The 12,779-nt window shown below is 42.8% G+C and overlaps 1 protein-coding gene across 1 annotated transcript in view; it reads right to left on the reverse strand.

Annotated features, from left to right (window-relative positions):
• RREB1 (ras responsive element binding protein 1) overlaps nt 1-12,311 on the reverse strand; it is a 66,577-nt gene extending 54,266 nt beyond the window's left edge. The window contains exons 1-4 of the mRNA XM_032182690.1: nt 12,196-12,311; nt 10,725-10,927; nt 5,952-6,041; nt 4,386-4,549 (exon numbers count right to left, since the gene is read on the reverse strand). Coding sequence (XP_032038581.1) covers nt 4,386-4,549; nt 5,952-6,041; nt 10,725-10,838 — 368 coding nt within the window. The 5' untranslated portion in view covers nt 10,839-10,927; nt 12,196-12,311. The remainder of the gene's footprint in view (nt 1-4,385; nt 4,550-5,951; nt 6,042-10,724; nt 10,928-12,195) is intronic.
• Nucleotides 12,312-12,779: the final 468 nt, after the last annotated feature.

Consider the following 12,779-nt stretch of genomic DNA (forward strand, 5'->3'; position numbering starts at 1 on the left):
AGCCTTTAGTAGTTGCAATCTACTGATTTTAGATGCTTCTTCGGAAATGCTCAGCTATTTCAGAGCCACAGAAAACTCTTATATGCACACACCTTCTTTCCATATAGTTTACGCTTCTGCTGGAGATCTGAGAGTATTCAACTTCAAGTTACTGCAACTGAGATAAAGCCCTAGTGCCTGTGTCTCTAGCACGGAAGTTGAAGGATTACCATGTGCTGTATTTCTTACGTACTGAGTTACGTACATTTTCCTTACGTACTGATCATCACAGTTCCATTCCAGCTGCAGGAATTTTGAACTCAAAACTACAATGATCTAACCCCTTCCTCTGAATTCCTACAAACCGCAACAATACAAGCTCCTCAAACCCCACATCGGTCCCGGTCCCTTATACTACAAGGCTTGCTCCTTCTGGAACTGCTCGAAAAGAAAAAGGCAGCACCCTCTCCAGCTCTCCTCCTCCTGAGCAATCCATGTTCCTGATAGGGATCCCAGGCACGGACAGGTTTCCCAGTTATCACACCAGACTGCAACAACCCCCTTCTAACAGGAGCCTGGGCACTGATAAAGAGGCAATTAGGTTGACAGCACATTCAGAAGAACAAGAAAATTAGCTCTTCACTCTAGACACTGAGCAATCTCCAGAGACCTCTGCTCTCTCCAACCGTGACTGTCCCCACAGGAGGCTGGGGCCACTCCTGAGCAGTCTGGCAGCTTCAGGCGAGTTTTCGGGGATGCCCTGGGCTCACAGTTCTTTGTTGAAAATCCTGGCCAAGAGTCACCCTGGTCAGAAAAGGAAGCAGGTTTTAACCTCTTTTTCTGAATGGTGCTGCACAAGGGAGCCTTCCTTCTCCACCCCTCCGTTTGCTGTGCCCATTCAACTTGACATGTTGACAAGGAGCCAAGGAGCACAACAAAAAGAAACTGGACCTTATGTGAGAGGCTCTGACTCATTTACAAATGAAGTGTTTGCTTGTATTGTGGGAGTCAGGAAGGGCAGCATCAATTTAACAGGTAAAGAGTACAAGCAACACCCCAGCACAGCTAGACTAACCCGGAGGAGAGCCAGGCAGAAAACTGTGCTCCCACTTGCCAAAAAGTTTGGGTACTGCAACCAAGTTTTGCCGTCGTGCAAAAAAAACACCAAATTAGAGGTGTTTTTTTTTTTTATTATTTTTATTTTTTTTTTCTCCGTTAAGAAAGGGAGGGAAGAGAAAAATTACTTTCCACGGAGATGATAGGCACCTCAGAGTGTAAGAACACATTTTCTAACCCTGAAAACCAACTGGAACTTGTCTCCCTCCCTCCTCTTCTCTACCAAATGTCTAATGACCTGGCTGCTAGGAGGTAAAAAAATGGATCACAAATTTCATCCTCTATCGGAACAGTAATAAACACTCCTACAGTACAGCATTGCCCTTGACAAAACTGTTTCATTGGGCTTTTAATCCTAAAAGGTCTTTAAAAAAAAAAAGTCTTGATTCAAAAAAATAGCATAGGCAGTTAAGTAAGAGCCAGAACAAGGCACAGATGGAGAAAGAGAAGAGAAGAACGTACGCAGTATGTGCATACACCTTCTCCCCCCAATTCAGATCCCAGCAGACTAAATTCTCCCTTGGTCCTGCCCTGTGCACTGAGCATATTTGGTGTAAATACCGCAATACATGGGAAGATTCCTTCAGGACCTCCACGAGCTATGCTGATTCTTTAGCAGAACATCCACAACTTTCTGCTAAACCCACGGCTTCTCTCTCTGACCCCACATTTTGTGTGATGCTCCATGGGGACTGCAACCCTGGATACCAGAGGCACATTAGGAACCTTGTTCTTTGCTGGTTTGGACACCTATCTGTCACTACTTAGACACCCGAGCACAAAGCCAGAGAACAATCAAGGAACTGCGTGCAGAAGCAGAGAAAGATGCACTGGTGTTATCACCCAACTGGCGCAGGAGAGCAGACGTGGTACCACCACAAGCAAGACCTGCAGGTATTGCACACAAGGCAGGACCTGGCAAGCAGGTCCTTGCCCCCGGATCCTGAGGCAGAAGCAGTTTTGAATGGGATGCGAAAGGCATTCATCCACAGCACTGGCAGGCCATGGGACCCGATGCTAGCTAGGTCTGCGGTGCCTACAGAAGAATTTCTTTCAGACCATCTTAGACTAGAAATACCTGTTTCTGAAGGAAGTACCTGGTGGGCAAAATGAGCATCTTCCTTGTGAGTGTGTCATAGTACCAGATAACAAATAAAATTTCACTTTGTATTTATTTTCATCTGCCTACTTGCACATTCATATTTTCCACCTTGGCATCAGGATTCACTTTTATAGTCTGTTACGGCATCAAGAAATGGTTAACTTGCTGAAAAAAAAATAAAAAATTTTGGTGCTGTCCTGCCAACCATTACCCTCCTTTTGCAAAACTACCCTCTGTAGGTAGGCTCAGGATCTTGCCTGTCCCAGGTCTGGGGCCACTTGCCGCAGCATCAATGAGCTTTCTGCAATATCCCACCACGCTGCTGCAGCGTCGGCCTACACAAGAAGGAATTTTACAAAGCAGACAGGAACTGACAGCTGTGAAAGAACTTTTAACAGGAATCTTTTCCTTGCATGAACTCAGGTCCTTCTTAGTGTGGGCAGTAAACACGGTGCTCCATCCTGGAAACTTCATGTAGCATCTCATTAAGAGGAAAAATTTTAAATGAACAATCTTCTCATTAGAAGGTCCTAATCTATGGTTACTTCTTTTGGGCAAGTCAGTCAGCCTGGCAACTCTGATGAACTACTTAAAGCATGATAAGGGTTGTTATACAGGGAAACTCCACTAAGCAAAGGATATTACGTCAACATCTGATAGGCCTGGAGTAAAGTGCCACAGGAAGCCTCCCTTTCCAGTTTCTGGGAGACGATGAGGAGATGCCTAGGGAGCAAAAAACTACACAGAACATGCAATCCTTCAGCAAGCAGCCTGGGCTGAGGAACAGGACACAAAGGTGTCCAACAAAAGGTTCCTGGTGCTGGATTTCACCCTCTTGATGCCAACAGTGGCATCAGCTGCAACTCAGAAACAGCCCTGCCTTCCTCATGGCACATGGAGCAATGACCCAGTCTGGGGAACATGTGGCTCGCAACATCACTGCCTCCTGGTCAGATGAGTCAGACGTGATTTATTCAATGCCCAAGGCCACTATCTCCTCCGAGCATCTTTATGTCCTCCCCTTCCCATTTTACGCTTTTCTCTCCAATTCTGATCAAGTACAGGTTAAACAAATAGAGTTACAAAACCACACACACTCTCATTTCTCCTCCATTTTTAAGTGACTGTTTAAACTGTTCAATAAGATACAGAGAAGGTAGAGCTGCAAGCAGGTACTGCTTTCTTTGTGCAGGAGTATGTTATCTCTTCCATTGTCACTGAAATCACACCTTTCATTCCACCCTTTCCAAGCATATTCCTTGGAAAATGATTGGTAATAATCAAGGAAACAAGGTATCTTCCCTCCCACACAAAACCAGTCCGTAACCATTGCTCTTGTCATTTTGCTTATAAGCTATGTTCCTTTCCCCCACCTGTTTTACAGTTTCTTTGTAGGTTGTAAACTCTTTGATATGGGGACTAAAGCTATGTGGGAATTCACAAACTGTTAATCAGCTCTGAGGTGCTCCACCCATGCAAATAAATGAATACTGAATTGGGGGATGAGAGAGGGGGAAGGAACATACATGTGGTTTAACATTCAGTTTCCCCACTTCACAGCTGTACATATTGCTTTATTCTTACTAAAGAAACTATATGAAATATGTTTGGCAACTCCAGTTACAGAGAATTTTCCAGATCCACAGTGCAGTAAGTTGTCTACAGTGCAAGTAAGTACTGATGCGTGTAGCTAAAACCAAGAGCAATTATACTAAAGATACATCTTCATGATGGCACTTGGATACCTCACTTCCCCACATCCTCCAACACCAAAGATGCCCTGGTACAACCATTTGCATCTGCTACACTGAAGCTATGAAATCAGAAGCTCCTCTACAGCTTAGCTATATATTTTTATCCTTCAAGAAAAATCCATCCCATTTGTCAAAATAATAATAATAATAAAACAAACAAACAAAAAAACCCACAATACTTCTGGATATCCACAACAACTCAGTACTATGTGAAGAGAGCAAGGAGACCTGTCTCAATTCTGGTGCCCTCCCACAACATAAGCATCCTTGTAGCTGTAGAGCGTGCATGTGTGTCACTCCACATTTGATACCAGAGTCCGTACTTTCTGCCCAAGTAAGGATCTTTAATCTGCTTCAAAGTCCTTCCACAGAAACAAAACCAGCCCCCTATCTTGTAATGCTTTCCAAACTCCTGGGTCAGAATCAGCACTCACCTGTGCATGTTTCCATTGGTGGTGAAGGACTGTCCACATACTGAACATTTATAAGGCCTTTCACCTGAGTGCACCAGCATGTGGCGATCAAGGGAGCTCGCTGAGCTCAGAGACTTTCCACAGATGCTGCAGGAATGGTCTGTTCCTCCAGTGTCAGTGTTATGCTAGAGAAAGCAATGATTTTTTTTCATTGAATGCCCCTTCTAAAGTGCCAGTAAAGTATCAGAGACATTTACAAACATCTTAAAAGCAGCTTTGAAGAGCCACTTAACACAATGCCTTATATCAAGGTGTGCCCCATATAAACTTCTCTTTTCCTGAGCACTCCCCCCTCAACTCCACCCTCACCCTTCACTTTAACTCCTTCATGCACCAGCACAGGCAGTTGCTTTGTGCAGCCTGAAGTGCCCACCACATTTCCCCTGGGTGTGCAACAGAGGGGTACAGAAAGGGATCCAGCAACAACCCATCAGACAAATGGTACCTTGGGATACCTTAAGTTATGCAGTGGTTTGGGGTTGGGTGAGTGGTAAGGGGGAAAACAGAAAGAGGATGTAATTATGAACTTTATGGCAGAAGACACTTCACAATAAATGCTCTTTAAGGATATTGATTTTGAAGTAACTGAGTAGTAAGAAAACAGAAGGAAGCTGCTTCTGAATTCACGTGCAGGCTCCTATGGCCATATGAATGCATTATAGGGCAAAATATGGCTATTAACTACCTGTGATATATGTACCACTCTTTGTTACTTGCATTCAGATAAATGATTTTTTCTTCACATAGAAAAAAAAAAAAAAAGAGAGAAAACAACAACAACAACAACAAAGCAGGTGTTGTTGGAAAAAAAAATTAAGTAACAGCTACAGCTTAATTAGGAAAAAAATTAAGTAACAGCTACAGTACAGAAGGGAAAACTGAAGTAGTATCTAGTGGAGTCATAATGGTGAACCACAACCTAACAACTAAAGTAGAACTTTCTGACAGAAAAGGCCAAAGCTCCTCATAAAATACATATATATTTCAAGAGGAGCAGGAGGCAGTCTGTAGCTGACAGAAAAAAAAAAAAGCACCATATATTTGTAAAGTGTATTTTTAATTATGCCTCCCAAAATTGCTGCACTCTGTAAAGGACAGAGAGGTTCTTCAATGCTGAGATGATTTTAAAATTGTGTCTTCCTGCTTCTTAATTTGCATGAACAGTAAAGGGAACTGTATTCAAACAGGATAACAAAACAGGACTTATGCTTCATGATGGAAGTGGTTTTCCGGATCCTTAGGATACCTTAAGCTATGCAGAACAGGACACACATCCTTGTTTGAGCCACTCGGGGGGTGGGGAGAGGAAGGGGAGGAAGGGAGGAGAATTACCCCGTTGTTGTTGTTGTTGTTGTTGTTGTTTTAAAGAAATAGCAGGGGAGGGCTTAAATAAAAGCAAATCGATTGCAAAAAAAAAGTTATAATGAAGCATTTCTGATTTGTACACGGAATTGTTTTTCACCATTGCAAATGCATACTGACAAACCAGGCACAATTAATAAAGAATCAAGCTTGTACTTCGTGTACCTGACGAATGTGCATAGTTAGCTGGTGCTGTGTAGTGCAAATCTTTTCACACAGAGGACAGGTATAGGAAGACTTCTCTTCTTTTGTTTCCTGTGAACAAAACAAAACAAAAAAAAAAAAATCAGAAGGAGTATCAATATAAAAGAACTGGAAAGCTGTTACTGCTGGGGATGGAAAAATAGAAGCCATCCTAAGTACAAAAGGCTACTGCTAACAGAACAACTTGTCTGTGTGCATTTATCATCCTGATAGATCCCTCAGGGAAGTTTCAGAAACTTCTGAATTTATAAATAGGGGCCATTTCAGCTACCACAGAAGTACAGCAGCTGTTTTAACAGCACACTGATACTCAGCAGTAGCAGTTTAGGACAGGAAGTGAAGGCAATTATTGCGACCAGCTCAAACTGCCAGGAGGAATTTAGGTGAGCAGAAAGTAATTACCCGGCCTGGAAACCCGCCAGATTATGCGGGCAAACACCACTAATCTTACAAAAAGATCTTTAATAAGCACACGTCTTCAGGATTTTGGGTTTTCCACCCCATCTTGGTGGCAGGGCGCTAGCCCTGTGCCCTTTTCTCAGAGCTGTGCGTTCTGCTCCTTGTCTGACTCAGAAGGAAGAGCGGCATTTACTGAATCACCAGCACCATTTCCCTGAGCATCCTGTGTTTCTCCTGGAAGCATCCCATCCAGGCAACACCGGCCAGGCCCAACCCTTCTTAAGCTTGCAAGATCTGATGAGATCATAGCGAGAAAGAGGTGACAACGCAGGAGTGTACGTGACTCAAAAAGAACACATTATGAACCCGGCTGTTCTCCACCCAGGTGAGAATCAGGAGTAACCATGGTCAAACCACGAGTACAAACAGTGCAGCCGACCCGGAGAGCTCAGCCTGATTTAAGTATGCCCTTGAGACACTGAGCAAAACCGCCACTCTTTCAGCCAAGGATGAAATGGCACTCTCACAGGAACCAAAGGGATTTGCCTGAATTGTCCGCAAGGATGACTACTGAGTAACATATGGGCATTTTCACCATCTCGCTAACAAGCCCAGATGAGGCTTCTGCACTCAAGCCTGTATGACTCAAAGCAAGAAGGTCTGGCACTGAGTTAAATCTTCGTTTTCTGTAGAATAATGCACATCTTTACCAGCTAGAGAGATCCACCGCCTGTTATCTCAGCTTCTGGTTATGAGAGTACCAAAAACCATCTCTGTGTGACCGACGGGAAACGACAATATTTATGCTAAAGGAAAGCATTCTAATGAATCTCTTTGCTGGCCACTGTAGGTATCATTAGTCAAAACAAAACAAAACAAACAAACAAAAACCAACCAAACAAACAAAAAACATAAGCAGCTTTTCAGTCAGAAATGAGAGGGGGTTGAAGTGACTGTCTATCCATTTCCTCTCCCTCCAAACAACTCTTATTCCCTATCGCTGTCCCAAAAGTCACCAGTTGAGAAAGGACTGTTTCTGGATTGTCAGACATGGGCATTTGTGGGGAACACTGAGAATGACTGACTCAAGCCCCTGTGACAAATCCTCGGGCATTTGGTGAGGAAAGATGCTGACACAATGATCAAGTTTTGTTTTTTTTTAAGTCTCGACTTAATAAAGCTTTCCACATCATTTTGGGGAAAAAATTCTATAGAGAAATCTAACTAAAATCTACAGAATCTGCTAAAATCTAAAATCTAACATTTTTTCAAACGTAGGCTCCATGATACTTTTCTGTTAACTTCAGTGATGAATGAAGAGCTACTTTCTCATTTTGCCTCAAGTAAACAAAACTTCAGACCTCACTTCTAGAAGTATCAGGATCACATCAGTTACGCTCTCCCATTCCCCCGTATTGTTTCTCTTGCAGATATTTTTCCAAATGTTTTTCAGGGCTCTCCATCCTGAAGTTAATCACTGTAGGCCATGCACACGGGCCAAAGCCTACTGCACTGTTACTCAAAAAACATTAGAAAGCAAGCAAGAAAGGCTGCATTTATGAAGTCTGAACACACCAAGAAAATTAAAACGCATTATCCCAGTGGCCCACACACACATTTTTATATACAAACATATAATTCACACACATGCATTCCATCCTACTTATACAACTTTAATTTCACTATATGCAACCAGTCTGTGGAGTAACGTTCGGCTCCAATTATACTGCAACCCTGTTAAAGTTGGCTCAGGACAGAGAACAAACACACTGTGCTGCGAGGAAAATCCCTGCAGCTGTGCTGACAGTTTAGATGGTGTTTAATCCCCAGGGTGTTTCTGTGAAATTATCAACCTACTACTTTATTTTGCCCCCCTTCTAAATGTGCGATACAGTTCTACATGATGCAATTAATTGTTTCAGAGGCTGCTTTCTAGACTGCCTGCTCTTTGCATCAGCAAATTAACAGAAGATAGAGTAATTAATGGTTCACCTTGAAGCAAAGATCAGAAACACACTACAGCTCTGCCAGAGCTGATTACTATTGAATCTGGGGTTTATTATTAACTAAAACCCAAACTTTCTCCAGTGGTCACACAGGGTACATGCTGCATACCGTAACACAGCTCAAGCAAATCAAGGGTAGCTACAACTGGACTGCTGTTGACTGACTCAATCCAGACCAAAAAAACATTAGCATCCCTACTGTAAAAGCATCCCCCCCTGGCTCACAAGTGTAAAACATGGCACTTGCCTACTTCACTGGAGCCAGGCTGGTGAAAACACACTTCCTGAACTAAAAGATTAAATTAGCAGCTAATTTGTTAGCTACTCTCAAGTTAGTCAACCTGGCAGGACTGCTCTGCATTCAGCTGATGGCAAATGCTTCGAGATTTGTGCATTAGGGTTTTCTCCAGCTCAAGAAAGACCTTTGTCACATCTTGTCTTTTCTTCAAGAGCAAAGCAAATGAGAAGCTCAAATGGATGCAGGTTGATGTGAGAACACGTTTGTTAGACTATGGGTAGCCTAGAGCCAAGATAAAGTCAGCATTATAAAGAGAACCATAGACTTGGGACAAAGGTTCAGGGCAAAATGTTTCACTGCCAACTCATGGGAAACAGCAGTCAGACCCAGAAAACTAGCTGACTGTTATTATCCTTGCAATTGTACTAAGGGGCACATTCTGATCAGAATCGGAGATCTGTGTGCTGTTACACACTGAAACAATTCAGTGCTTTCATTCTGCTACTCTGAAAATGGAAATTCACTGTATTAGATGTTGCTAACCAGATTGATATCCACTTAATATTTCACATCACACTTTTATTTTCTCAGTAATGTAGCCATTTGCCCCTCTGGCAGTAACAATCTTTCAGCCTAAAAACAAATAGGCTATTTACTATGTTTTCAATGTATTTATTTATTTTTACACTGTAAGAATCCCTCTTAATCCTGTCACATTTACTCTCGAGCTTCCTTTGATTCGATGCCCATCGAAATATCAGGTGGAATAAAGGTCACCAACGCTAATAAACTTCCCTGAAGCCAAACCACATGGTGTACCAGCAGACAGCTGTGTAATAGCACCGCCACTGAGACTCGTCTGAACTCCAGTGCCTTACTTCACATGATGAAATCAAGGAACCATGGCAGCCCTTAACTGGCAACACTGCAAATAAACCTCAAAGCCAGGTGCTAGACAGTACGACCCCACAAATACAGTTGCCAGTACACTGCCCAGGCTCTTTATTTAAGAATTCCCACGTTCATTTACTGTTAACAGCTTTTAACTCCTTTTAAGCAAAAAAATTCAAGACAAGTCATAAGTCTGTCAACTGGGCAGCTACTCTGCAAGCTATTAATAAACTACTATAGGAACATCACATGAGTCATGCTTCTCAGCCTTTCTGGTCCCTGTTATATCTTGATTTATTTACAAATTCTCTGTGCTTTGCCATAAGCTTTGAAGTCAAATGGGCAAAGGGATTTGGGGTATTTCTTGCTGTTCTGTAGCACCTGCATGTGCAGGGCTTGACACAGCAGGACAGGAACATGGGTATCAATAATCACAGCTTTAACAGTCTCCTTTCACTTTTCTAGACCACTATTGCAATCAACTGATGCCATCAACTGGTAAATTGAAAAAAAAAAGATAAAAACTACATATATTTGCTCCCTAAGATTTATACAAAGCATTCTGCAATAGCTCTTCATACTTTCATTAACAATGAAGTAAGGGCTCCTTACAGTACAATTGTGTGAACTGAGCACCCCGATGGACCTTTCATTCCAGCACCACCTTTAACCTTCAGTCACTTGGGTCTTCCCCTGGAGCAATCACACACCTCATGAAGCCACCCCCACAACAGCTGAGCCAAGCCCCACAGCCCCCTGCCAGACCACCCTGCTCCTTCTCTGAGCAAGTTCAGTTCCTGCTACTTCTTTTCTCCTAGGTTAATGGAACAAACTGGTCTCCCAACAAATCTCACAAATGCAAGAGCCTGGATAACAGATGTGGCAGGGAAAATGTGGCAATTTTGGCTTTGCCTCTGCTGTTGTCATCTGGCAGATCAGCCTGCCCACTGTATGATATGGGAGCGTGTGCTCCAATGTTTTACATGTGAATCCAAGCAAGTGGACCCCTTCCACCCCCAGTTTTCTGAAGTTAAGTTATGGAGGGACACAAGAAAACATCCATATAGGAGCAATGGCAGAGGCAAAGCATACCCACTGAAAGAAAAACAGACAAAACCATCAACAAAACATAATTACATTTTATCACTTCCCATGCAGCTGTCTGAATTCCCTTCGTCCACTGCACTTGGGCTTACATACCTGATTCCTCCTGCCAATCCGATTTGGTGCAGGAGACTTGGAGGGGGATTTAACATTTTGAGAGTTCCCGCCATTTTCAGCTATCTTCCCCACATTCATTACTGCTGACATCATGGCGTCAATGGAGGACAAGTCCGCTCCGTCCAAACTGTTTGGTGAACTTGGTGATACCTTGTAACTGTTTAAGGTTTCCAGCTGCTTCTCTGGAATTAAAAACAAAAACACACACAGGAGTTGCTAGGTCATCTGAAAGAAAACAAATCCTCACAGTATTTTCAGCTGCCTGTACCTTGCACCACACTGTTTGATCTTCATGGACCATATACAATGGCCCATAATAATTGGAGGTTTTCTTGTAAAAGTTTCTTATACTGGAATGTGTAGGTTAAGGTGTGCATTTCTTCTCACAGAACATCCATGTTATCTTGATTTTCAACCTTAATTGAGTATGGCACATATGGAGCGATTTACCTTAAATTCTCTTGCTATAAAATGGTATTATTTGTGGTACCTAGTGATCACAATGAACTATTAGAGCAGTACTGATGAATGCACATGCCGGCAAACAGAGTCATCCAAACAAGCATGTGTTTTGAGCAGAACTGCACAATTAAGGCATTAGTAACACAGCAAAGGATACTGGGTTCTCAGCCTAGCATAGCTTAAGCCAGCTCTGCATATGAGTAAACTAAATTAGCAAAAATCCAACCCCAAATCCCCTAAAATGCCTCTTTACTGCCACAGCTGTCATCAATGTAGAGTTGTTTTCTTTTTGGTCTACCAACTCCTATCAGTCCATGGAGTATGTATTACATCCACGACTAATGTTGCCTTGCAGGCAAAGCTGTTCAGATTCAGACTTCTCCATCATGTTCTCTATTTAGTGCATCAAGCATATAGGTAAGGCCCTCCACTCTCCTCTTTTGGAGTTTGAAAAGCAGAATGTTTTCAACCTAAATGCTCCTTTCCCTGAAAAGGAGTCTCCCAGCTGAACAGAAACACCCTGTGAGTCTACTGCTCTGTCATCTCAGGTGGACAGCACAGGATCTTAATGTGTGTTGTGAGAGTCACTCTAACACAAGAGGATGTGAGGGTGAACAAGGAGGAAAATGTTTGTGAACATTTGATCTCTGCATAATACTGTCTTTGAAAGATAAGCTTGAGCATTATAAACAGGTGTTTTTTGAGGCTAAGTAATGTGGTGCCAAGTTACTTGGAGCCAAGAAAATTTTAGTTTGGAAGCCTGCAGTGGTAGTTGAGAATTTATGTGCCCATGCTTCTGCTCAGCATATACTCTTCACATAGATAAAGGTTAGGGATGGGGAGAGAAATGTATGCACCAGTGCCTCTGCTCAATGTGTATTACACCCTTCACACAGATAAGGGTTATGGATTGGGTAAGAAATATTTCTACAAGCTTTAATCAATGTCCTAAATTAGAGAGTTACTCAGAGCTAGTCAAACCAGTTACCTTCATTTTTATCCCCTGATTGACTGAGGCTCTCTTCTTGATTGCTGGTCTCCTCAGTTAGTGTAGTAGGTTTAGTAGCGTCAGGCTCTTCAGCCTCTTCTTCAGCAGCACCCTCTAGCACTAGGTGATGGAGATGGAGAGAGAGAGAAAGGGGTTAAGTTTTGCTGGAAGACGTTTTAGCAAAGTAAGACTACAATCCCTCAGTTTGAGAGCTCTCCCAATGGGTACGTAGGTTTGATGACGGAAGCACGTAAACAGCCAGCACAGCGCAGCCAAGCGCCTGCCCCCAGGAGTGGCCTGGCACGAGATACAGCTGCACGAGATAGATCTGCCTCTGCTGGAAACCAGGCAAACAAAGCGAGGAAACCCTCCCAACATGGTCCCCAGTATTCATCCAGAAAAAAAAGGAGGAGGAAACAAAGGAGAGAACAAGCCAGCACATCACTGACAGTTGTGATATCTGGTTAGGAGGCTGGAAGAACATTCTGCAGCTAAAGATACAATAAGTAATTTGTTTTCATTCATGAATATCCCACCCTCCTATTTCTCTTCTTGGAGGATTAACATTTACTCCAATAGAAGAC

The sequence above is a fragment of the Aythya fuligula genome, chromosome 2, assembly GCF_009819795.1.
Source record: "Aythya fuligula isolate bAytFul2 chromosome 2, bAytFul2.pri, whole genome shotgun sequence".
NCBI classification, from domain to species: domain Eukaryota; kingdom Metazoa; phylum Chordata; class Aves; order Anseriformes; family Anatidae; genus Aythya; species Aythya fuligula.